The sequence below is a fragment of the Rhamphochromis sp. 'chilingali' genome (genome assembly GCF_963969265.1).
Source record: "Rhamphochromis sp. 'chilingali' genome assembly, chromosome: 11".
Lineage (NCBI taxonomy): Eukaryota > Metazoa > Chordata > Actinopteri > Cichliformes > Cichlidae > Rhamphochromis > Rhamphochromis sp. 'chilingali'.
In genome coordinates, this window is record NC_137938.1 from 30639580 (window position 1) to 30666750 (window position 27171).

Here is a 27171-nt window from a genome sequence, read left to right on the forward strand (position 1 = left end):
CGGGAGTGAAAATCTCTACTTCTCATCTGCAGTCGCTTCAGCAGTGAGAGACTCCTGGAGGAATTTCGGTCGGGAAATAGATACAAACACCTGCACCTGTGCCGAGGCTTCTTCGAGAAGAGACGCCGATTAATTTCTGCAAAACCAAGCCGAGAAGTCTAAACATGAAGTAAGTCCTTTATATCTGTTTTGCGAATTTCATTAGTGTAAAACGCGCTTTTAGGTTTTCGACTTCTTTTTGTGCCGTGTTTGATATTTGTTTAAGCCTCTGACCTTGCTACGCATGCATTTTATTTCGAAACACCGTTTGCATTTCTATGGAACGAATTTTTGGGATCGTTACACTTGAAATGCCGAACAATGAGTGATACAGCTTGGTAATACAAAGTAGTGCGCTAACAGCATCACTTAACAACCTCAGCATCACAACGTTACCCCAGAGATGTTTAGTGATAGCATGTGCAGAGCTAGATGTAATAATCGGATGTTGTAAAGAAAAAAGTAGTGATAGCACAATTTAAAAATAGGCTAGAAATAGAAGGAAAAGAATCAGCACATTGTGCATCAGGCATCAAAGGTGAAATGCCCATCTTGCAGAATTACTTGTTTTCAGGGTTTTGTGTCTTATATATTTAGCCAAATTTGTTATCCTTATGTTGCACCTGGTAGATATAAATATATGTAACCTGTAAGTAAGTAAGTAAATAAATCAATTATGGCACAAAAAAAAAGAAGAAAAAAGTATAAGCCAGTGGAAATAACTGTGCCATTAACATGCAATCAATACCTTAATAGAAATAAAGTTTTAAAAATTTATTTATTTATTGATGTATTTCCTTTTTTGTTATTTTCTCTTTGGAGAAACAGTTTCAAAGTTAATTAGTTCAGGTTTGAGATGTGTTTTCTCCTCATTTAGCTGTAAAAACGTCACATATATTCAACACAATGTACAAGTGTATGCATCAATTTTCAGTGCTGCATCAGAAATTACAAATACAAAAATACAAAATTCAGCATTTATGTAAAGTGCTGAATCTTGGGTTTACATTCACACTCAATGAGAAAAGTTTGAATTGTTACCTGGTTGTTATCCTGCAGCTCTCCGCTTTTGTTTACTTATACAGGCCTTAATTTGAATATTCATATAATAATTGAAAATACCTTTCTCTATAATATAAGTCAGCTTGCACTTGTTCAGACAGCATCACTGAATGTCTTTTCTTGTCAGTCTCATATATAGGAATTCAAATAGGGTGATTTAAACTTGGGCAGTTAGGTGAACGTTTGCAATCGGGAAAAGAAAAGCACCAGAACTCATGCAGATCTACTGTTTATTTTAGGGGCCAATTTACATATTAACAAACTACTAAGTTCATTTTCCAAAGTCAAACCTTTTCGATAACTAAAAAATAAAAAGAAACAGTCCTTCATTTGAATTCTGTGTAACCAACAATCCTTTATACAGAATCTATTTCTCATTCCAAATTCTGAACATCTAAAGTGTACAGTATCATAATCCGTGAACTTTTTTACTTCTGTCTATTCATCTTCTATATGTGAAGCCTGATCCAGCGGTTTAAATTTAGAGGTTTCAGTAGATCAACAGAGTTCTGGAAAGACAATTTATAGCGCTGTTAAAATCCATTACATACTGATTCACATACTTACACGATCACAGACCATATTACGCACTGTTCTTAAAAACCTGTTGCAGAGAAATTAAGACCAACAATTTGATCTCTGAACATTGCAGAAACTCATCAACTTAAATTTGATATGCAGATTGCTCTGCACATATGGGAGTCACTAAGAAACTTATTCTTTTGACCTTTAAATGTAATGTTCACACATTGCCTCAAGGAAATGGCTGTTATACAAATGGAATTACTGCATCTGTACAAACCCAGCACATAATAGATTTTAGAGAATGTAACAACCCTTCCATGTTTATATAACCACTTTTATGTAAGGACCAAGGTTTGACTTGGCTAATCTGTTTGTATTGATCAGCTTTACTTTATTCTAGAATCGTAAAAGGCATTACATCTTGGTGCATATCTGATCACTTCCTTTCATTTTTTGAGTGGATATGGTAAATGTAATGTAAATGTTGCTGTTAATTTCTATTTAAGCATGTGGCGAGTGGAGTTTTCCAATAGGGTAAATTTTAACTCAATCAATTAGTTGTGGGCTCTCAGCAACAGATGATACAGCTGGCTCTCTGTGGGGGCCATAAGCAATCAGGTCATTGTGTTCACTGCCCTTTCCCATAACTTCAAAAGGTGTTGCTTCTCTAAAGCAGCAGCAAGTTTCTATCTCTTCCAAAAAGTATATAATGAAACCAGTGCTGTTGTTTTTTCTCACTTTGTCTGAGGCATAAGCCCTTAAAACTCACAGCAGATCTGCCTAATCGGCTTGTGGCACACAGACTACAACACACTCACACACACAAACTCACACAAGTCTAACGGCTGCTGTAGCTAACACCCAGAGACTTGTAGCTTATGGCTTTTGTCACTGCTTTAAAAGTTTTGCCCTCCAGCGCACAGAGTCAGCGGCTAACAGCTAACAAGACATGACTGCTGCCTGAGGCTGCCTGGTGAGCTGTTCCAAATCATTCCTGTGAACTTAACATCTCTCTCAGCACTCAGTCATGCTGTATGGAGCCTCTTTCTTCTTTTCTGCCTCCCCTATTCTCTTTGAGGTTTTTCTTGCTTCCAGCCCTCCCTGGCTGCTCCTTGCTTCCTGTCAGATTGTGTCTATTCGGGGTGGGAGGTGGGGGTGTTCAGGTTGCCCCTGGAGATGGGCAGGCTGATCCATTCTAGGTGGTGTGATGTGGGACTGGTGGGATGGGGTAGTGAGGATCTGCCGAGGGGCGACAGGAGTTTACTGTGGGGGTCCTTTCTTAGAGAAAATGGAGGGGTACAGTGGAGGTCAGGTTTGACCAATGATGGGCTGGCAAGTAGTTTTTGAATCCATTCTTAAATCTGAATGACAGCAGCAAAAAGAGGCAGTTTTAGACTGTGTGGTGAAAGGCTTTCGGTGCTACTGAGTTCCTTTGCATTTATTATTTTCGAATCCTTTAATAAAAGTACTTATAAATTCTGTTTAAACTTCTTCTTTTTTCATAATTAATTTCTGATGTCGGTTAGCATAAATATATATATATGAAAATACTTTTTTAAAAAAGTGACAGTAACTTTAAACTGTACACAAACTGTGAACAGGTTATCATAAGTTCAGCAGTAACTTACTGGAGGCTAGATAGCAGTAAGATACTGTAAAAAAAATGTTAACACGTTTTTAATATGTTTTTATTTTTAATACAATTCTTGCAAATGAAATTACAGTACAATGAAAAAAATTTAAAGCGACTTTATTGTAAATGCTATTACAATAGGATGTTTTTGCTGTAAAAATACAGTAGTAAAATATAGATTTTACAGTAGTAAAATAGACATTATATAGATACATGAAATAACAACCTCTAAGTTGATTTTGATTGTATTACAACTCAAGGTCCTAGTGTCTTTCAGAAGTGTAGCTTCTTCTACTGGTCACTAAAGCACACATACCACAGCTTTAATATGATTCAGTAAGAGAAAAAATTGTTTGATCTTCACTATTGTGTAAATTCTTCTTACAGCTTTGATGCTAACTAACATAAGTAGATTTGCATGTTCCTTACTGTAAATAAAAGAGCTAAGGAAAGCTAAATCCATCCATCCCCTTTGTACTGCCAGTAAAGATCTGGGTCACCGGGGCAGCAGTCCAAGCACAGAAGCCCAGACCGCTCTCTCCTCAGCCAACTCCTCCAGTTCTTTTCGGGAAATACAAACTCTTTCTCCAAAGTGAAAACGATCTGTAAGGGTGAGACTAAGACACCTTTTGGAAGCTAATTTTTACCCCTCGTATTCATAATCTTATCAGGCTGGAGCACTGATGAACTTAAGAGCATCACATAATTTCCAAATATCTGAGGCAGTATTCTAAGACCTAACACTCAAAAAAACTCCAAAAAGTGAAAAAGTGTGAAATAATTCTAAAAACTGTAAACTTAGCACTGCTGTCATAAACCTTTAGTGTGTCAAGCTTAGTGTAATTCTAAAGGTAGATTTTCCTTGAAATTCACAATGACAGAACTCCAATGTCTTCTTTTTTGCAAACACTTAACTGTGGTTGATGCTCTAAAGATGCAGTAATGCAGTCAACCCGTTTACAGAAATGTCAGCATGTGTGCTGCACTTAGCTTTCTGCTGGAGCATCAGCCCTCTCATCACATCCTGGGTAAAGTGACAAATGGGCCAAACTCTCACAAAGCTGGTGCAGTCCTTAAGAATGTAGTTCACCCCCTCTACCTCCCTTCCAGCCTCAAATGACCTTTCCTGGCATACTTAGCGGTCAAACATCCTCTCTCTTGGCCCTCACTGCATTTCCCTTAAGGTGAAGTCACTGACTATTCAGTCACTTGTGATGCCTGACTTTGCACTTCTGTTGTTGACCAGAATGCATCCATTGCCTGGCAAAAAAGAGCTCTCTCTCTTGTTATTTCTCCTTCACTCTGTGTGTCTCTATAAACTTCATGCCCTGTGGAAATGTGGTCATGGTGGGAGGCTACGCCCACAGAGGAGCTGAATTATCAAGTGAGGGAGACAGATAGCTGATAGTTTGCAGAAAGTTTCACATCAGTGTGACCTGAAGATGAATAAAATGAGCATGGAAGATGCAATTACTGTCTTATTTATTCAAGCTTGTTCAACTATTATAGAAGTTATTAATGTTAGAATTTGAAATGATCTTAATAAAATATCTCTTTGTGTGAATACTTATGTGTAAGAACTTCTTCTTCTTCTTCTTCTTTTGTTTTTACAATATTTTCATATTTGTATGCTGCTTTTTATTCATTGATACTCTATGTGAGACATCTAAATCTCTCGCGTCTCAGATTTTATCAGCAAGTCAAGCTAGCTGGTGTTGTGCTCATTTAATAAATCCTAGTTTTGTAGATGAGATGTTGACATCCCAGTTATATTAAAAAAAAAAAAAAAAAAACAGCAACCAGTAAGATTGTGGGTGAAATTGGAAATGCATTTGCTTTTGACAGCCTTAAGGTGTCATGCAAAGTGTTCTGCTTTTGGTTACTTTGCTCATCAAATGTGGGAACTCTTTAACAGTAACACTTAGTAATATTACATATGCAAAATTCCCATTGATAGAATTGAGTTCTATCTATTTGGCCAGGAGATATTGAAGTCAGCCAGTCAAATAAGCTAATTGACTAAAAGGTGTCAGACATCAGACATCAGCATTTCATTTGTGCAACTATGTTTAAACTTTTTAAGATTATAGCTGGTAATCAAGCAGACAATCAGTCCACATATTTATTTTTTGTAAAAAGTGCAATAGTTGGTGCAATAGAATAGACAGAACTGAGTATCGTGCTTCGTAATTGGCATCGACACTGAAGCCAGCCCAGGCTTCAATGCTGATGCCAGCGACAGATGGGATTTCTTGAGGAGCAGCTGTTGGAGACCCTCTTTTATAGTGATGATGTACGCTAAACAAAAGCAGGGGAAGGGACCGTGTAAATTCTGTGGTAAAATATTAAGTTGCATAAAATAAAAATACTCATGTAAAATCAAACTTGTTTGAATTGTCTAAATTACATTTATTTATTTTGTTACCCACACCTTTTTATGTGCTGAGCTGTACTTTGGTAATCTTTATGTAACATGTAAATGTTTCTCAAGGGCACTCTTTCTCATATGACAAATTTTTAGTGAATTTCACTTTTCTTTTCTTTAGCCCGTTCCCATTTAAGTTTAGTGGATATCGGTACCTGTCAGTCTAAATCTCTGTTCGGTTAAATTGATTTGAACGGCCAGCTTTATCCCATGTGGCATTTCTCCCTTCAAAGCCTTCAAAGCCTTCATATTTGTCCATTATAAGAGCCTTTGAGCGATTATTTATTAATCCTGTTTTGATTAGAAGTCTGTCTCTGCTGAGACTATAAAACAAACTTCAGTTTCTCTCGTCATCACGTGTTTAATACTCCTTTCAGTCAAAAGGAAACGTTCACTGACACAACTGTCTGATTCCAGAGTTGCACATTCATCTTCAGCTAAGGCAGACAGACAGTCCACCTTCTTCTCCTCTCCACAGGCAACTTGTAAAAAGAGCTTGCATAAAAGATCTAAGAGTCTGAATGAACCATTTACTCTCATTCAGCCTCATTTATTTCCTCCTGTTGAACCTCTCGTTAATGCAGACCCACCGGCGAAGTGTTGTCAGGTTTTGTCCCCTGTGGGAAGGAGTGACCTGCTCGGTTTTTGCTTGGTTGTGGTTGAATCATCTGGCCAATAATCTGCCATCTGTTGATAATTCTAACTAAAAAAAAAAGAAAAAAGAGATAGAAGAGGTTTTGAATTTAATTGTTGCTTTTTATTCTCAACGTAGCTTTAGAAATAAATTACAAACTCATGAAGGTTTTTCTTTACTAAAAAACAGATTATAAGACTATTTTAAGTCCTAAGGCCACAAGCTGTTACAGTAGAAATTAAAGTATAATCAATAACTGACTGAGTTTTGGTCTTAACTTGCATGACGAGTTCTTGAGGAAAGAATGTAATATTATAGCTCGGCAGCCTGTCTGCAACTCTTCGTAATATAAAGGCCTTTTCCTCTTGGATAAAAGCCTTTCACACTTTGTTTGTTAGTTGCCATTGTGAAGAAAAAGCAGATAGGAGATAACATAAAATGGTGTAACATACCCTTAGGACTACCAAAAAATACAACAAAGGAAAACAGGACACCAAAAGCAAAAGACAATATGCTCAGGGTAACACGGGTGCTAATAATGGTAACTCTAGTTAAGTTGGAGGTTGGGTTTCAGTCTGACCCTCCGGGGAGTTTTCTAGAAATCAGAATTCAGCTCACACTCCACAGCTCCTGAAGTCTGACTCACAGCAGCCACAAAGCTCCAAGGACACACAGGCAGTCCTTCTCTCTGTCTCCTACACACACTCAGACTCACACACACTCAGACTCACACACAAAAGCGAAAACACCCGGGTATGTTTGAAAAGCTAGCTTTATGGGAACATTCATTCACATAATACATTGCATAGCCCCTTAAAATAACCTTAACTATCACACCTAACAGTCTAACCGTGACTTGAAAAAAAGTCTGTTAAAAATTGATCCTAACTTTAACCCTAAAACCAAGTTTTAACTCTCAAACAGGCCTCGAAAGGGTTGTGAGAAGGTTGCCATTGTAATTGTAATTTGAAGACTAAACTCACATCAAGCTCAAACTAAGAATAAGAATGATAATTGTACACACACACACACCCACACATACAAGTTCAAAATATTTACCCAATATAACTAAAAATTAGTAACACAAACAACAGTGCTGATGAAAATATTTGATTGTGACAGCCGGTCACGAACAAACTTGTTCATAATTAATTTATATAAAAATTTAATCTGCACAACTACTTGTTTTAATATTATTTATCATGACTCAAGGTTGTGTTTTTTTTCTCAGAACACCTGGGTGTAGTTTCCCATGAATATCATGAGCTAAATAATAAATAAATTTGTTCTGTTTTTCTGTATTTTCTGATTCTATCCACAAATAGCATGATTCTTTTTCCCACATAGTCAATAGAAAATGTAGTCAGAAATTGTAAATAATGGTTGAAGCATTTCACTAAATGCATGGCTAACAGCTGAAAATCATTTTCTTAGAGTAAACAAATAAAACTATTAGTTATAAACACAATGAATCTGGCTAGCTAAAGTAATGAAAAAAGCTGGAAATCATTAACTAAAAGTCAGTAAGGTGAAACAGCTGAAGCTGTTCTATCTCAGTGAATCATTATTCTTGGATAATGCATCACTGAAGTATGCAGGCCCAGTCTTAGCCTCTCGTGGCTTTTAGTTTATTCTTGAAGGTGTTATTTTAATAATATTATAAAAAGTCCTTTGTGTTTCCTATCTGCAGTGTTCTAAATTGTATCTTTTGTGGTTGTATCAGCATTACTTTTGATGGCTACGCTCATCATTCTCTCATTTTTTCCTGCAAAGATGCTCATGTTATCCGCTCACTGGCTTTATTAGACAGTTTAAACATGATATGAAAGCAGGTGTCACTACCTGTCTGCTTTGAGTTTGATGAATCTCTCAAATCAGTGCGTGTCTTTTTTATTCTCTCCTTAGTGAGACACTCATATTTGCAGATACTTGCTGTCAGGTGTTGTGGAACAGCAGCTGCAGCTGTCTACAATGTCATGAACCAAGAATGCTTAAAAAAGGATAAAAGTAGTGCACTCTAAAAAGTTGCCTTCAAGTTTTTCAGTGAGGCTGCATCATTGGCACAAGAAGTCAAGTTCACACTGTTTTGTAGTTCTTTAAAAGCTGCATTTCAGCGGCTGACATCAAAAGTGTTTGACCCTTTCAAAAACGGGTGACTGCAGTTGTCATTTTTAGTAACAAATAAAAACCTAACAACAAACAAAATAGAAACAAGAAAGAAAACTGAAAAAGTGTCAATGTTAAAAAAAAAAGGCTTTTCATCGGCTTGTGAAATTGAAGTTACCAAAGACATGCAAGCACCTAAGTAGCTCTGAATGTTACATCATCCAGAGAGAAGAGTTATCTGTTTTTACTGTTGTTGTTGGGAAGCCTCAGTGATGTATTTTAGCAGGTTTTGGACAAAAATTGAGAAACAAATGATAACATGTAAAGCATTAGATTAATTCACAATATTGTAACACAAAAAATATGTTTTATTTGTTTTTATTAAGAAAAATAATGACAATAATCCTTCCTGTGACAGAACCTTTGCTTCTTTTGCACTTCAACTCATCATTTATTTTTTTTAATTTAATTAGAATTTTTTCTTTGTTTGTTTGATGAAAAGGGATTTAAATTTAATGCACTGGGTACTATAACTGAAAGTGAAGATAGGGTATTAGGAAGTAGTATGCCTAAAAGACATGTTGTTCAAACTGGAGAACTCCTTGTCATATTCAGGTTCACACATTATGTCCCTCTGTCTCCTTTCTTGTCTTTTACCCACAGGCTGGATGTGCCTCTGCGTGCGCTGCTGTGCGCCATCTGTTTCTTTGTCCTGCTATCGCCCTCTACTTCCCTCCATGAGCCTGGTATGCACCTCTCCCTTTCTATCTCCGTCACTTTCACCACTGCCATCCACTACTGACATCCACAGCTTCATTAAATCACACCTGACCTCTAACATTTTAGGGCAGTAGGGTCCTCTTAAATCATTTGATGTCATCTATTGTTTTTGCTGACATGCACCCTGTGGAAGCCATGCTCAAAGGTATCTGAGTGTTCCAGCTAAAAATCAAGGTTAATTGATGCCGCTATGTAAATGTAGCTCTTTCGTTGTGTCAGCAAAAGAATAAGAAAATTAAAGAAAAAGTAATCAAATGGCTCATTTTGTATATCAACAGGCAATCCCTTAACTTTTCATCTAGTACCATCATCAGGATGAAAGCTGTAACTGTATTTAGCTAACATTAGATTTTGTTGAAACATCATTGTGTCTACGTTTAAGAGAAGTGGCTGAGCCATGTTTGTGTGTCCCTAATTTATATAATATTACTAAAACACAAATATTTACACAATTGTCATCAATGAATAGTATGTATAATAACCCAAGAAGTAGCTAATTAAAATTGACCTTTTATGCTCATTTCTAGTTTCATTTCTTTCTTATTCTTGGGCTCTTCTAGAGTAATTTTATGTGATTCACATTTCCTTCTGCGTTTTGGTGCACACCCTCGGTTCATCCACTGTCTGACAAACATGAATTAAATGTAATGTCTCCCTCTCTTTAAGTCAACTTTCCTCTGCTTTGGACACCGACACTGTTATTTAAAACCTCAGCCATGTTTCATATTTTACCCACCAGAGTTTGATTTTGAACTTACCAGTGACTGAATCACATCATTGTCCGCAAACATCACAGTCCACGGAGACTCCTGCCTGCCCACATCTGTCAGCCTGTCCATCACCATCGCAAAGAAGAAAGGGCTTGGAGACAATTTCTGATGTAATCTCGTGCTAACCTGAAATTCATCTGTCACTCCTATCACACACCTCAGCACTGTCTCACCGTCCTCATACATGTCCTGCACCAACCTCAAATACCTTTCTGTCACTTCTAACTTCCTCACACAATACCACAGTTCCCCTCTTGGCACCCAATCATATGCTTTCACTAGATACGCAAAGAAACAGCGCAGCTCCTGTCAAAGCAAACTTCACATCTGTAATGCATGAAGCCATATTACCGCTCACTGATCGTCACCTCTCTGCTTAACCTAGCTTTAACACCTCTGTCACATATCTTCATGATATGGCTCATCAACTTTATCCCATCTGTAGTTATTACAGCGCTGTACATCACCCCTGTCCTTGAAAATCGGTACCAGTTCACTTCTCCACTCCTCAGGCATCCTCTCACTCTCCAAATTTGTGTTCAGAAATCTGGTTTAATAGTCCACTACGCTCTCTCCAAGACATCTCCACACCACCACAGGCATATCCTCTGGACAAATCACATTCCTAGTTCCAACCTCTCCAAAGCTGCCCTCACTTGCTTTGTAGGAACCGTTTTTTCCATCTGCCTTATTCTCTCTCTCATTTTCATTCCTCAGTTCCTCAAACGACTCCTTCAACACTCTCAATACACTCTCTTCACTTGTTAGTATGTTACCACCTATATCTTTAATCATCCTAACCTCCGGCACATCCTTTCAAGTTCAGTCTTTCTATCTAGCCAAATGCTGCAAGTCTCTTTCTCCTTCCTTAGTCTCCAGCTTCACATACAAATCACTATAAGCCTTTTTCATTTTTTTACCACCTCTCTATTTGCTGTAAACCACAGCCTCAAATTACTCCTTCACTATCCTACTTTTTCTTTGCCAAAATCTTCCATTCAATGCTTATCTGTACTTTCTCATTCCATCACCAAGTCTCCTTATCCACTTTCCTTTGTCCATAGGATATACAAAACACCATCTTGGCAGCTTCCTTCATCATGCATCTGGTAACTCTACCATATCGCCCAATTTCTTCCTCCTTGAATTCCCTGCAACATTCTTCCTTCTTCAACTTCCACCATTTCATCCTTGGATCTACCTTCACTCACTACCTCTTCTTCCCGTCCAAGGTCACCCTACGCCTAGTTACATTTCCCCCCGAATCCACCTTGAAATACGTGTTCACTACAGCCACATCACTGCTCTCTACTGCTTCAGTGGTAGATAATGCAAATATGGTGGTAGTGAAGGTGAATGAGTGCCTGGGGTCAGCCGGTGCATAAAAGAGGTGAAGATATGTGACAGAAGGATAGCAGCAAGTGTGAAAAAGGACAGTTTAGAAGGTGGCAGTGAGACCTACACTATGATGCCTAGTTTGGATATGGTAGCAAAAAGACAGGAGGTAAAACTAAAGGTAGCAGAGTTGTACAGTGACCAGATATGAATGTATATAAGGGGCATCTCAGGTTGAGCATTTTAGAGAGAAAGTTAGAAAGGCATGGTTGTGAGGGTTTGGATATGTACTTAACACACAAACATGACAGTGGTCTTGACCTTCTCATCTGATTCTTATAAAAAATTAGAGTGCATTACAAAAGGTCGCTTGTTACTTTAAAGCTTGCCTCTTCTCAGATGATTCGAAGCTTCTCCATGTAACCATCCCAGCCACCCAACCTGTGTTTGCGGTGCTCGGTGGCTCTCTGACTTTACCCTGCCTGGTGTCTCTGGCACACCCGCCGCCATCCCCCTCTACCAATGGTCGCCACGCTGTGCTGTCTGTCCCCCGGATTAAATGGAGTATCCTGAATCATGGCATGGAGACAGAGATCCTGGTGGCCCGTGGTGACAGAGTGAGGGTCAGTGAGGCCTACAAGGAACGGGCCTCTCTGTTCAACTATGCCTACTCCCCCGCTGACCTCACCCTGCGTCTTGAGAGCGTGAGGCAGAACGACACTGGTTTTTACCGCTGTGAGGTGCAGCAAGGTCTCGAGGATGCTAATGATGTTGTGCAGGTCAAGGTCAAAGGTGAGACATATATATATATATTTTTTTTATCAGACTGTCAGTCAACAACATAATATAATGTGGTCAATAAATAAACATACTAAGAATTTCCCTTTTAAAATTAAGCTACACTTAAATTGTTTATGAATTAATGGCCATGGACCAAATACTATGAACATGTGCAGTGAGTTCGGAATCATTTTAGAAACTTTACTCTTAGCTGCTTTCACACAGTGAATAACACGCAAATGTAATTTCTATCAATGATAGTCGTGAATCTATTAGAAACTGACTTATTTATACATCTGATGGTCAAGGTTTTGCTACTTGAGATTTAAAACATCTGTTTTTATCTGTTTAGCTGTGAAATGTTCCTACTGTTAACAGTATAATGATAGATACTACACAGATATACCTCCAGCATCACTTGTCCATGAATGTTGTTTTCTGGGCTAAATCTGGTCTTTAGTCTGAAACACTACAGGGAACGATTGAATTCAACATAATTCCAATCATTTAAGGCTAGAATCAGGTTAACTTTGGTTCAGAGGTGAAAGTTTAGCAGATTTGGAGTTTATATCTAGCTGTTATCAAGAAATCTGTGCACTGGGAGTTTATTTAACAGGCCTGTAGTGGAGTTTGACTTTATGTAAAGAGATGTTTTCAGCGACCTGAAAGTTTTTCACCTTCCCTTTTCAAATAAATATCAACATTCTTTTAGATGAATGGCAAAATCTCCTTCAATGTCTTTTTAGTGCATTTTGCTGTGCATGATGCTTTTCAAAGCACAACTTTTTTACACAGACAAAAAAGCAATGCGTGCCACCTTTCGTACTAAAATAAACAGAGCGAACCACATCATGTAGTTATTCCACAAGCAATAATGTCACAATGACTTAGTAAAATAGTGAAATGGCCTTGCCCAGGTATGAGTGAGTCGGTGGTGTAAGTCAGGTGTGTCTTGACTCCGAGTCAAAGAAAAGTGTCCCAGTCAATACGATGAAAAGGAATAAGGTCAACCGTTCCCTAAAGAACAAAAGAAAAGCTGCTGTTTCTCTCCTGTTTCTGTATCAATAGTATGCACAGTTTCAGCATGTGTGATGAATGACTTTGCCCTCTCAAAGCAATACAATATGGATATTCTGACCACAGTAATTTGTGAGCTAATATATCAGGCTCTGAATGCTGGTTTCACGAAGTTTGCATTAAATAATGACAAGAATTCCATTGTATTGCTCACTAAGGTCACAATAAGGTTGGGCTGTTGGGATGTAAATTTAAGGAAATAAACCAACTTCTTCTTGTAGTTAACAGAAGAAAGGAATTCATTTCAGATTCCATTTAATTAATTTAAAGGGGACATGAAACACTACACATATAAAGGCTAATATACACCACTGAGCCCTGCTCTCAAAAACCGACATAGATGTAATGCCGGATTAAAGCTGGAAAAGTCCTTGAAGCCAAAGTTTACTGCTGTCTTCTGTCAGTAGGGGACGTGACGTCATGTGGTTGAATGGTTGGCTGCGGCTAATAGACTTACATTAGTCCTTGTTTTCCACTGAGGTATTGATTCTATCACTATTTAGCTTAAACTAAGTCTGTTAGCCGCAACCAACCAAACACATGATGTCATGACACACTCACAGACACAAGATGGTCGTAAACATGTTTTTAAAACTTTAAGCACTTATTTCTTAAATCCAGCTTCACAGACAATGTTACACCTATGTCTGTTTTTCAAGAGCAGGCTCAATGGTGTATATTAGCCTTTATATGTATAGCGTTTCATGTCCCCTTCTAATATACAAGACGAATCCCAATCACGGTGAATACAACATGCAGCCCATCTTTTGTTTAAGTGGTGACATTCTCAGCAGGTAGCCAAGCAGCATATGCTCAGCTGAAGCCAATTACGCTTAAATATACTTGTGTTTTGGAACAGCCACCGATGGAGTAATGAAACCATTACAGGAATCTTAAAGCTAAGTCAAAAGATTAAACTGCAAAGTGCATTCTATCGCAGTTAGTTAAGTTATTTTTTTTTTATAATTTTATGATTTGATTTTATCATGTTGATAATGTGCTCTGCAATAATGTACTTTTCTTTGTGATATCTGTTTATGTGAGTGCTTGTTTAGTACTACATGTTTTACAAGATCTGCACAGATTTCACAAAGCTTTTCTTTTTTTTGCAGGTGTGGTGTTTCACTACCGCGATGCATCCAGCCGCTACGCTTTTACCTTTGAGCAGGCTAAAGAGGCTTGTGAGGACATCGGGGCTGACATCGCTACCCCAGAGCAGCTACTTGCTTCTTATAACAGCGGATATGAGCAGTGCGATGCAGGCTGGCTCTCAGACCACTCTGTGAGGTGAGGACCTGAGAGGACAGGGCACATTACTTGGCAATGTTTGGCCTTTTAAGCATTTTATGTGAATTAATTCAAGGTTGTTTTCAGCGTACATTTGCAATCAATCCAAATCCTTTCTTCAGCTCCAAACAAACATCAGGCCTGACATTGTAGATTGACTTGTTGTTTTCTATGTAGAAAAAAGAGCATTTAGTGTAGAGGTCAGTCATTCGGGGGATGATAGTGCTCCACTCAGATAGCTAATATTTGATATGCTCTCCACATTATAACACAGAGATTGTCAAGTACCTGAGAGTCACTCATCTGATCTCAAACCAGACATTTCAGCTCTTCAAGACCTACTCACAAATGTACTTACACAAGTGCCATGTTTAGAGTGCTGCCATTAGAGAAGAAGAGGTGCTTCAGTGATGTTTGGCATTTCCATCCACAGATACCCCATTCAGATGCCAAGAGAGGGCTGTTTTGGAGACATGGATGGCTTGCCAGGAGTGAGGAACTATGGACTATTAGAGCCCGATGAGCTATATGACGTGTACTGCTATGTGGAGAATATTCATGGTAATACAACTATTAAAAACTTGTAAAATGCATTTCACAAGTTTTTAATGTTAAATGTATTTTATGATAAAACCTGTGTCTTATTTTTGTACTCTTTTTGTATATTTTGTCACCAGTTTTAATAACTGCAGATTCAGTAATATGATATGGTTCTGTGATGTGTTAAATGTGTAAAACCTGCTTGTTTCTTTCCTTTTAGCATAAAAGCGATTTCTATGATTAGTAACAATTTATTTTTAGAGGATCACTGGGGTTCTCAAAACTTTGGTAAAAACTTTTGCTAAATCTGAGCAAGCATATCGCCGCCTAGTTGCACTTAAAGCATGCCTTAATGATCAAAAATACCTTTATGGCAATTGCCCGCTTTATTAGACATAGTATGTAAAGATTAGTGGTGTGCGGATCTTCTTCCGATACCAACAATTTATGTTCTAGAATCGATTCTCATATTAAAATATTCATATTTTAGTACTTTGGGGTAAATTTGTAGTTTTTCATCAACAGGAACACAGTGAAAAGAAACTATATCATTCAGATCGTCTAAATTGGAAGGAACTACTTCTTACACCTTTCATAGTCATATGTGAAATATGGCTGTATAAATGTGTTACAGCCCCTGTCGTGCGCACTCGCAACAATAGCTGAGCGTAAACTGATTTATGTGTGGACGTATTTTACCGCCACAAACAGCCAAGACATGGTTTGCGATATATGTGGCAAGACAGTGAGGTTTTGTGGCAACACCACTGACCTCGTCAAACACCTCAGAGTAAATCATATCACAGAATATGATGAGCTTATGTTGAGTCGAACTGAATTTCTATATGATAATTCTGCATTATTAAGCAATAAGAACAAGTAGTCTGATGTCCTGTAATCATTATGAAGCTATATTATTATATTATTATTACAATTACATAATACAATTATATATTGTATTATGAAATACAATGAAGCATTAAGTTTTTGTACAGAGTATCGGTATCAGATCAGTATCGTCGATACCACCCTGGATTTTACTTGGTATCGGATCGGAAAGGAAATATAGTGGTATCGCACATCACTAGTAAAAATGTAGCAAAAGTAACATGTCAACATTATTGTTTCTCTGTTTGAAAGGTGAGGTGTTCCATGGCTCCACCCCCCAGCGTTTCACCTTTGGTGAGGCAAAGGCCTACTGTCTCAGTCATGGTGCAGAGTTGGCCACCACTGCTCAGCTTTATGCAGCTTGGAATGACGGACTAAATCACTGCAGCCCAGGGTGGCTGGCAGACGGGAGTGTGCGGTACCCCATTGTCACCCCTAGAGAGCGCTGTGGAGGTGGTGAACCTGGGGTCAGAACCGTTTACAGATACAGCAACCAGACGGGCTTTCCTGAGACCCACTCTCGACATGATGTCTACTGCTTCAGAAGTAAGAGAGCAAGTCGTGTAATTTCTATTTGAGTTTATTCTGTCCCCTCAGTGCCGGTGCTTTTGTAGGTAGTTTCATGGATAAAAGGACAGAAAAGAAATATAGCTTTATTACGTAAAATTCAACTTGGTATTTTACATTTATTGCCATGAAGATCCCAGTAAACATAAGGATATTGTGAATTCAGTTTTTTTTTTTTCAAATTATGTTTCTTTCTCCAGGTGATAATGGCCCCTACACAGATTCTCCCCAGGTTTTAGCCACTGAGCCAGAGGATATTGGCCAAGATATTGTTTTTGTAACTACGTCCTCGCAGGAGGATGTCAGCAAAAGTGAAGCAATGACAGATGGAGTTGCCCAGACTACAAATCCAATAAAGCAGGGTACTGTCGATGCTCACACAGTGACAATATCACAATTGACAGCAGACATTCCTCAGACTGCAACTCCTCTGTCTGATCACCAAGAGCACATGTCCACCAATGACACTTGGGAACTGGTAAAGAAAGCCAACTACCCTGAGTCCTATCAGCCAGCACCCGAAGAGGATCCAGACACAGATCACGAGGAGTCGTATATAATTTCATCCCCTTCTCCAAACACAGATAATGTAGTTACAGTTGGTTATTACTCCATTATACCCATAACTGATGTGGCAGATCCAGAAAGTGGAGAACCCACAGAGCATCATATTTCTATGACTGAAAATCCAGATGTGCCAGTTAGTAATGCCACATCTGGAGCTGATGAGGTGCATCAAGAGTGGGATTTACCTGTTTTGCAAAAGGACCACACTCCATATGTCCCTGAGGAAAATGCCTCAGTGACTGAGCTTGTCTATGTGAGCACCTCTTATGATGCTTCAGAACAGCCAGAAGAAGCCAGCACTGGTACTATTGAGGAGATATCAGTGGCAATGACTTCACTCCACACTGAGGTAACAGATGTTCTTGCCACTTCACCGATGCCAGCTTTTGCTTTTGATAAAAGTACAGCTGATGATTCTCCAGATGAAGAACAGGAGCATTCTGTGACAGTCGATTTGGACACCACTGCCATAACCAAAGTGGTCACTAAGTCAAACCTTGATTCAAGTAAGTGAGATTTAAATGTGAAATTTAGCCCATAAGACGGGTCGTAGTGCCGTGATTAGCACTGTGCCTTCACAGCAGGAAGGTTTGAACCCTGGCTGCAGTCATTCTCCATCTGTGTCTGGGGGTTTCTTCCCAAAAGTGTTAACTAGTGATTCTAAAACTAGCCATGGATTAGATGTGGTTAAATATGTAAAATATAGAAAAAATAGTACATGGTTAAATAAGAGCTGTAGTTTAAATTGTTTGATTAGTCATTCAGAGTAAATGGCAGTCTATTTTCATTAAGAGTTACTCTTTCTAGAGTTTCTAGAGTTCTAAAGGTTGTATATTTCATCTACTGGTAGAGATTGTGTGTGTGTATGTTGTTCTGCACACTGCTACATTATTTCTGAGCACCATTAAATGGTACTGTCAGCCCACCTGCCTGTCCACATCTGCATCCAACAAAAAGTTGCCCAAATGACCCACAGTGACATTATGTATATCTTAAACACAATTTTCTGTCTAGGCCTGTAAACGGTTTTTATATTTCCAATACCCAAAATGCTACTTTTCTTTGCTACTTTACTAGTTTTTAGCATTATACCATGCATTGTGTTTCCCCATTATCAGTCTAAATTGCTTCAGAAGTGTAGAGATTTTTTTTGTTTTTGTTTGCAGGTTACGATCCTACTCAAGCCCACTCAGATGTAACGGAGTCCTCCATCCCAATTGAGCATAGCGCTGAGGAATTGAGTAGCACTTCAGGAGACGTGGCAACAGATGATCTGGCAGAGCAGAGTGGACACAACCCTCCAACTGTAATCTCAACTGCGGAGGTCATCACTTTCTCAGACGACACAGGCCTCAGCATCGACGCTCCTGTTCTAAAAAACCAACCTGTCTTATTGTTGGGATCCCCAATCTCTGCAACCTTATCTCCTCCTCCTGTTGAAGTTGAAGCCAGTTCAGAGATAATAACCTACATACCAGAAAGCAACGTTTCATCTGGGGCTGAGCCATTGGACGACATTCAGGATAAACCTGAAATGGCGGGATTAGGAGACAGCTCAGTGATTATCCTCCATACAGCCCAAAATATCACAAATATTGCACCAGAGGAGACCGATAAAGATGTCACAGAAGGACCAGGTAAATCGTCAGGAGAAAACCCAGAAAACTCAGGGGACACCAATTCAGAAGGAGTTAATGGTGATGCTGGCACGAATCCACCTCATTCAGAGATAAAAATCACTCTGATCCCTCATTTAACACTCACACCCAATTGGGAACCTGAGCTTTCTCCTGCCACACCACAGGAGTCTCGGTCTGATCGAGAATATAGCGCTGAGCCTCCTGCTGCTCCTGAGGAAACTGATGATGCTTCTAACGAGCAAGAGATCAACACCGGGACCATTAATGGTAAAGTTTAAAAGGGTCCGACACCCCTTTCTAACAAATAAATGTAGGGCGCACATGTTCCCAGTATGTGTATTGTAAGTTTTAGCTGAAGAAACCATGCAGATCATTCATAAACCCTTGTTTATAGGCCTGTACCATCCAGTTTTTGTTGTTGGGGTTTTTTTTAACATGTTTTTAGCTATAACTCCAAAAGAGCTGCTGTTTGTTACAATAACATCTCTGTCAGACACAGTAGAGCTGCAAACGGGAGTAACAGCTCCTTCAGTTGACTGTGAGTCAGTTGACATTGATGGAAATGGTAACCTTTTAATGACAAACTTTTACTTTTTAAGTGACCATTGTATGAAATCACTGTCATTCATAAGTCATGTGTGAGACATAGTATTATTATAGAAAAATGGAAAGCGGCTTCTGGGTGGTTAATTAGACCATATGTCACATTTCAGTCACAAGAAACTAAGAAAAAAATGTAGATGAGAAAACCTCTATTAGAAGAGATCAAGCAATGTTCTGCTCTGACAGTTCAGATACTGGCATTCATGTGGATGTGACTACTGCATATGCCACTCTATCTAAGCATCAATGAACCTTAGGGTCATTCGTCCTTGGTAACATCACTCTAACAGCAGGACTTTGTGCCCTATTAACCTATTAAGCAAAAACTTGCAACCTGCTTCTTGACTTCTTTTGGCATATCTTCGGCCTATCAAGGTAATGGCACACTTAAGATTTTCCATTTTCTATCAAAATAATAGTAAATCAATGAATCTTCTGTTCTTTTCAAATGTCCTCCAAATACTTGGACCCAGCTTTGCTCGTTCAGCAAAAGCACAGCATTTGACATGCTCTGGTGGCTGTAGCAGTGAAGTAACAGTGGCAAACTGCCTTAGTTTGTCTTTCATTTATGAGTTCTTGCTTTTCAGGCATATCTATTTATGGATGGAGTGCTGTGCTTGCCACCACAGCTGCAAATTTTATTGGTCCACAGATATGATTGCTGATCCAAATGAAAGAAATCAAAGAAATATTATTTTCTCATGTTTTATGTGTCTTGACACATTGGGGATACCTAATTATGCACACAACAGTGGCAAAGTAGATTGTGAATAATATGTCTCCTCTAAAGGTCTTAATTAGATACTTCACAAAAAATATTTTGTTTATCTAACAGTAACCTCTTCTACCGTCTTACATAGTGCGTTGTACTGAAGTCTGGACATATCTGTTTCTAATAAGCCACATATTTATTTACTCACGGAGAGCTAGACAACTTACACAAACTCCAAGAAAGTTGTTGTCTGATTTTAAAATTAACTTGTGAACATGTTGTGAAATGTCTCAGCAGAACATGGATCCCATGGTAGTATGGAGGTGACCGGCACAGACGAGCCTTCAGTTAAAATATGCACATGGCGTCCTGAAGAGGAGGAGATCTCCAGCTCAGCACTGACCACAGACAACAGTGATATGACTATCATTGCTCCCACCATATACCCTGTGTATTTTGAAGGGAACGAGCAGACTGCCATGGCTGCCTCCCTGCCTGCTGCCAAAGTTTCAGCTGCAGGACAAGGAGGCTTTTCAGGTATCTGTACTCCAGAAAGAAGTGCAAATAGAAACAGCAGCTGATGCTTATCAGTGTTTTGGGAAGAGTAAGGTGTGATTAGGAAAATGCCAAATGTGGAGTTTTATTTTATACTGCACAGAGGGTTAAACTGTAGCTTCCCGCTTGCTCCCGGTACCAGGGGCGCTGCGGCTCAAGACATATTGCGATATATATCGTGCATTGTGATAGAGCCCCCCAAAATATATCGATATTAGATTTTCATCAAATAGCCCAGTCCTATACTGCTGGTTTAAGACTTCAGGCTGACACAACTCAACGGATGGATCAGTTATTAGTTTAGATTAGATTTGTTATTTACATAATTTCGTTATTTTAGTGTAAAGAACAGCCAGGTCATGTCATCACGGACTCATAAATCCCTTGAGTTGATTTTGTTGTAGTTATAGTTCAAATATTGTATTTCATGTGTAAGTCTGGAATGAAGGATGTTCTTTCTTAATGTGCAGGATCACTTCAGGGAATTAAAAATGTTAGATTGTTTTTGTTTTTTTTAAAAAAGAAACCCATTTTTAAAATGACATTAAATGACTTGCAATATTAAAATTTGACTAACAGAGTAAATACTGGAAACTAATTTGGAGAAACCATGTTTGAGGCAACAGCTCCCTCTGCTGGTGTGTCTTTGAAGGGGTTTTACATTTGAAAATCAGACAGCCTACTAGTCAATTGAGCAGTTTTATCTTTATAATCTGTTCCTTTTTTTTAAGTGTATTTTGAGTTTTTAAGCAATAAGTTGTATAATTGTCAATAAAATAAGACACATATATGCAATTTTATCCCCATTAACATAGAAAACAGCTGGGAAATTAATGTTTGTATACATGGACTCTGACAATTTAATACAATGAATAAAGTATGCAGTTTTTTTTAATTTCATAAATATTAGTTTCACAGATACAGAATAATGCACACATCTGAAATATTTCTGGATCTCTGTTATAACTGTCATTTCTCATATCTACAGACTCCTGCTTGGAGAATCCCTGTTTGAATGGAGGCACTTGTGTTGACGGTGAATCGTTAAGATGCTTTTGTCTACCTGGTTATGGAGGAGACTTTTGCCAGAAAGGTATAGCACCATAAAATACAGATGTACAATCTTCCAAACATAAGCCAACCTTTCTACTTATTCAGACTTAATACATTTCTTGATATTTTTCTGTCCTTTCTTCTGTCTCAGACCTGGAGATGTGTGAGCCAGGCTGGGAGAAATTTCAAGGATATTGTTATCGTCATTTTAGCAAGCGGCAGAGCTGGGAGGCAGCTGAGCAGCACTGTCGGATGTGCGGCGGGCATCTGCTCTCTGTCATGACTCCTGAGGAGCAGGACTACATCAATGGTAAAACATGACTCAAGTGACTCATATGATTATCAAAGATTTTGTAATCAGGAAGCAAAAACATCATTTGACTGCACGAGTTAAATGTTACTTCTTGAAGCTGAAGAAACGTCAAGTATATCACACAAATAATGATGACAAAGTTTTAGATTGTCTGTATATTTTTAATGTTTGCACTGGGTAATCTTGCAAAGCTTTGAAATACTTACTTGAAAAATGCAATTCATGTCTAAGAAGCATACACTGAATTACACAACATTAAAAAATAAACCTGTCACAAAAAGTAAGAAAGTATGTATTTGGTCATTTATTTCTTTGTTGTAATAATGCTTTGTGGCAGTAAGTCCTATACAGTTGGAAAACCTGTTTATTTCCCCGCATGTGTGGGTTGAGCAGCAGAGTTGAGTATGAGGGTTGCTCCCATGAAAAACTTAATGGTACTTGTTAAGTTTAGTTACTGAAATAAGTACAAATATTTTTGTTCATTTGTTTCAAATGTCCGTAACCTAATCCCAGTGGAGAAACGTTGGTAGATGCTGGCACAGTGGTCAGTAATGCATAATATATTTTGTTCTCCACGCATAAAATCTAAAATTCATTGTAAAAAACAGTCACATTCCCAATCAAAGGACAGTATGAGTTTTGTTGTTTCTAATAGCTGAGTTCTCTTTGGGTTTTGTGCAGTTGGGTTTTGTGCCTTGCCATGCAGAGGCAGGTGTCAAACCAGTCACTTTTCATGCTTCAACATGAGTCAAACTGTTAAAAAATGAAAAGTCATGAGTTTGTTTTAGGAACGAGACGCTGAGATTTTCTCCAGACAAGACACAACAATAACCTCTCGTGTCTTTCATCACTTGGAATTTGTTTTTCTTTCCAAGAACATGGCAGTGACTCACAGCTGCTGTTGGTATTTTGTCTTGCTAAGGGGCGATGACATCGTTATCTGACATCGCTGTGGTGGCGGCTCCTTGTGCTCGGCAGGCAGTGGGCACTGATCCTATTAACTGATACTCTTATGTAAGGATGTGAAAAGCAGCCGGGCTTCCCAAAACAGCAGAGAACTTTAAAGCAGGAATGTGTACCACAAAAGATTTTTTTCTTTCATAATTTTCTCACAAAACATACTTTAATTCAAATTATTGTTGCTGACAAACAGTTTAAGTGTGAAAATATATTAGTATATTGTTTACATGCTGTGGATAAATGTTACATTGGGAACATGAAGCATTTTTTTTATCACAACAAAAAGTTGTGATGCTGTGTAAAATGCAAATAAAAACAGAATGATTTGCAAATGTCATAAAGTGCATTATTCACAGTACAACACAGAAACAGCTGGACAAACATAATTTAATTAGGTTAATTGGCAAAAGGTGATTGGATATAAGACGAGCATCTTAGAGTGGCAGTGTTTCTCAGAAGTAAAAATAGGGTTTACTAATTTGAAAAAAAAAAATGGCAACAAACAGAAAACTGTCTACAAATTGTCCTAAAAAAGTGCAATGACTTAATAAACAATATATATAATACATATATTCTTATGCTAATTTTAGAAAAATACAGAGAATATCAGTGGATTGGACTAAATGACAGAACCATTGAGGGAGATTTCCGCTGGTCAGATGGAAACCCACTGGTGAGTTTTATTAGTTTTGACCTGACATGTTTGAGATTCAGAGGATTTATCAGCTGTTTAACATGATTTTCTTACATTTGGTTTGTTTAGTCACCTGATTTATGACTGTGAGAATGAGAGCACAATCAACCAGATTACTATGTAATTTCAAATCTGCTCACTTCTCTTTGTCAGCTCTATGAAAACTGGTACAAAGGGCAGCCTGACAGCTACTTCCTGTCTGGTGAGGACTGTGCGGTGATGGTGTGGCATGATGGAGGCCGCTGGAGCGACGTGCCATGCAACTACCACTTGTCATACACCTGCAAGAAGGGCGTCAGTGAGTTCACCTCATTTTAATCTCCCCTAATTCCTTCTTTTTTAAACTCCTTTTCTAAAAAAAAAAAAGAAAAAAAAAAGAGTAAAGATCTAAGACTCAAAGTGGTTTCCAACAGCCTCCTGTGGTGAGCCCCCCCATGTTCCCCATGCCAAGGTGTTTGGGAAAAAGCGGTTGCGTTACGAGACAAACACCAAAGTGCGATACTACTGTGAAGAGGATTTTGTCCAGAAAATGAATCCTGTCATTAAATGCCTGCCAGGTGGCCAGTGGGAAGAGCCTCAAATTACCTGCATGCCAAGTAAGTCCATCATATGTCTGAGTATGATTAGTTACACCTATTACTATAAAACAGTCACGTGCTTCTGCAATGTAATATGTGACTATAATGTAAATTACATACAAAAGCACTTTTCTGATATTTTTTTTTTACCTAAAAGCCTTACAACAGAATATCTTCAGATATCAGATCAGTGAAATATTGCTCTATTTTTAGTCCCTAAAAAAGATATTTTTTCAGTCTGAGTGAACAATATAATAGAAAATCAGACATGCATGTATTGACCTCTGTAGTACAAGAAGTAACGTGACATAATGGCCAAGAGTGGGACTAAAAGAAAGTGTCTGCAGGTGTTAAGGTGTACTGAACATACCAACTTTGGGCAAGAAAGAATATCTTAGATTCAGCTGAGACTGTCCACTATGAGTAGGGATGGGTATTGATAAGATTTTCACGATTCCGATTCCATTTTCGATTCTGTTTAATGATTCGATTCTTTATCGATTCTCTTATCGATTCTTTTTAAAAAAGGAGAACACTAAGGTCGAATAGCTTAGAACTTTGTTTTATATCTTCTCTTTGAATAAGATAGAAATTTAGGAGTAACATGGCCTTACAAACCCAACAGTGAGATCTTAAGAGATCCAGCCTGTGGCTCTTCAATGGGGTGTCACAGGGTCCCCAGGAAAAAAATTGTAAATGTAAAATAATAAAATAAATATTCTTCTGTAGCAATAACAAAGTATAACATAAATTATTTTGTAGCAATTACACAAGAATATCCAGTAATGTCCCTGCCTACAATTAAACACATTCACTTACCGAAAATCGGGGGCATCTGCTGTGGCAAATGGGTGCAAGCCTTTAAGCACAAACTTAGTCACTGCTCGGTGACATTCGTCTATCCTGGCCTGAAAGGAGACGCTACCGGTAGACTGCAGCGAGAACTGCCAGCATCTGAGCCAGACTCTGTCTGTCTCTCTCATCATGGTCACCTAAATGCACAGTAATGGCAGGTTTTGTAATAAGGCAGATCGCGCTAACATAATATGCACTGTTAGTTGATTATTTACCTGCCACATTAACGGGAGAGGACGTGCAAACGTTACCGCTGCTGCTGGGTTGAGATTCACGAGTCCGGAGTGGAATTAAAAACATGACATTCATTTAAGGTCATCACGTGTTTTGTGAGCAAATGCTTTTGCATATTCGTAGTGTTTCCTCCCTTAAATGAAATATCTACTTTACAAGTATTGCAAGTTGCCCTGATGTCATCCGTTCTCGTAAAGCATAATCAAACTTTTGAGCGTTTGAGCCGCCATGTTTCCTGCCAGGTAAATGATGCTCCGCAATGTGGTGACGTCATTTGGGGCGACTGGAATTGATAAGGGAATCCTTTGCAAAAATGGCAAACAATTCCAAGGAATTGAAACAGTGGGACCGGTTCTCAACGAGAACCGGTTTTTGATACCCATCCCTAATTATGAGGCTGTAGGAGTGTCAGCTGAGTACAGGAAGCTCATTTATACAAAGATTATAGAGAGCAAACTAATCTAAAGCAACTTACATGGAAAAAAGTCCTAAAAATATGGTAAATCAGTCTTTTAATCTCTGCAATCATTTCTTTTTTCCCTGTTTCCTTACACATTTAGCTCATTCAGAAGAAGAGGACCTAGTTACCGTACATGCTGAGCAGCGCGAGGAGGCCATGGGTACAGCCACAGAGAAAGCAGCCCCGCTCTACTGGGACATTAACTGGAATGTTTAAAGCCACCCTGCCTTATTTAAAGCAAAAATCAAACATTCCTTCTCCTGTTTTCACACTTTTCTTGTTTCTTATAAGTTAGTCCTGCCCAGTTTCTGCATTAAATTGCCCCGAATAAAACAAGTTGCTCATTTTAACATCATCTCAAGGTTACAGTTCCTGCAATAATGGACAATTCTGGAAAAGTGCTCTAATCTAAATATGCGTTTTACAGTGTTGACCAAAGCGTGTCTAAAATGTTTGTGAAATCAAGGAAAATCTGTTCATATTGTTTAAAAATGCAGTTCGATCTAGACATGCATGGAAAAAAATATGATTCCCAGAATAATTTTCCAGTGAACCTTATCAAAAGATAAAGTAGGATCCAACACGCATTTTGGATCAGTAGATGACACTTTGGTGCAACAATCATCCGCCTCCTTTTTTGAATAAATGGGTTTCTGTTTAAAAAGAAAAAAAAAATCTATTTTTTGCTAGCGTATGTATGGAAGAAATACATTCTTACTTTTAATACAGAAGGACAACTTTTAAGCAGGTGGACAACTTTTATACAAATCAATTAGAATCAGTTAGAAGATGAGAGATCTGTTGTATAATTAGAACAATAATTGTAGATTATGGAAACAATTAGGTCTTGCGTATCTATGTATGATGATTAGCCTGTAATACCTGAAATACACCAAATCAAATGGAAACCAAGTACCAAGTAGATGATATAGAAAGATTTTTTTTGACCCAAGCTGTTAATACGATATGGGCGGCTAAGAGATCAAGGAATATTTATGAACCAGTAACTGTAGCCAGTTATGACTTAGTAACACTGTTACTGATGTAACTTACTTTCACAATCAGCCGTTCTGTAGCTGGCCTTTGTTGTGTTTTAGGTGACGATAGCAGACATTGAAATCAACCTGTTGACAATGTTGAATTCTTGAATTTGACTGCTGCTACCACACACTGTAATTTTAACATATTTGTAACAAACTGCTGTTCATGATAGTTTGATGAGTTTCTGATAGGTGTTAAATGTAGCAAAGTGTGAATTGATTGTCAGCATCAGCTGGTCTGACATTCACTAAAATCTGTTGTTCTTACAGTCTGATGGATTTCTTGTTTTTCTTTATGAGTGAAGGTTTTCTGTGAATTTTAATATTGAAAACTCCACCTGATGTGTCAAACCTAAGATAGCTCACACATATCTAACGATCAAAGAAATTCAAATGAGGTCTTAGAGTAGCTGCACTCGAGGAAGTGCTGCTATTCTGTTCTAATATAGCACAATGCTT

General features: G+C 38.3%; 1 protein-coding gene across 3 annotated transcripts; it reads left to right on the forward strand.

Moving 5' to 3' along the window:
* On the forward strand, window positions 1-27011 carry bcan (brevican). Of its 3 annotated transcripts, none has more exons than XM_080896358.1 (15): window positions 1-169; window positions 9088-9170; window positions 11709-12101; window positions 14279-14453; window positions 14887-15014; window positions 16134-16427; window positions 16649-17521; window positions 18182-18922; window positions 20265-20507; window positions 21514-21618; window positions 21730-21888; window positions 23442-23524; window positions 23699-23843; window positions 23959-24141; window positions 25773-27011. In XM_080896358.1, the coding sequence occupies exons 1-15, from the start codon at window positions 165-167 to the stop codon at window positions 25886-25888; spliced, it is 3726 nt and encodes a 1241-aa protein (XP_080752484.1). In that variant the 5' UTR covers window positions 1-164; the 3' UTR covers window positions 25889-27011. The 3 variants fall into 3 exon arrangements, with proteins under 3 accessions (XP_080752484.1, XP_080752485.1, XP_080752486.1); XM_080896359.1 differs by having other exon boundaries at window positions 20268-20507; XM_080896360.1 differs by having other exon boundaries at window positions 11742-12101.
* Window positions 27012-27171: the final 160 nt, after the last annotated feature.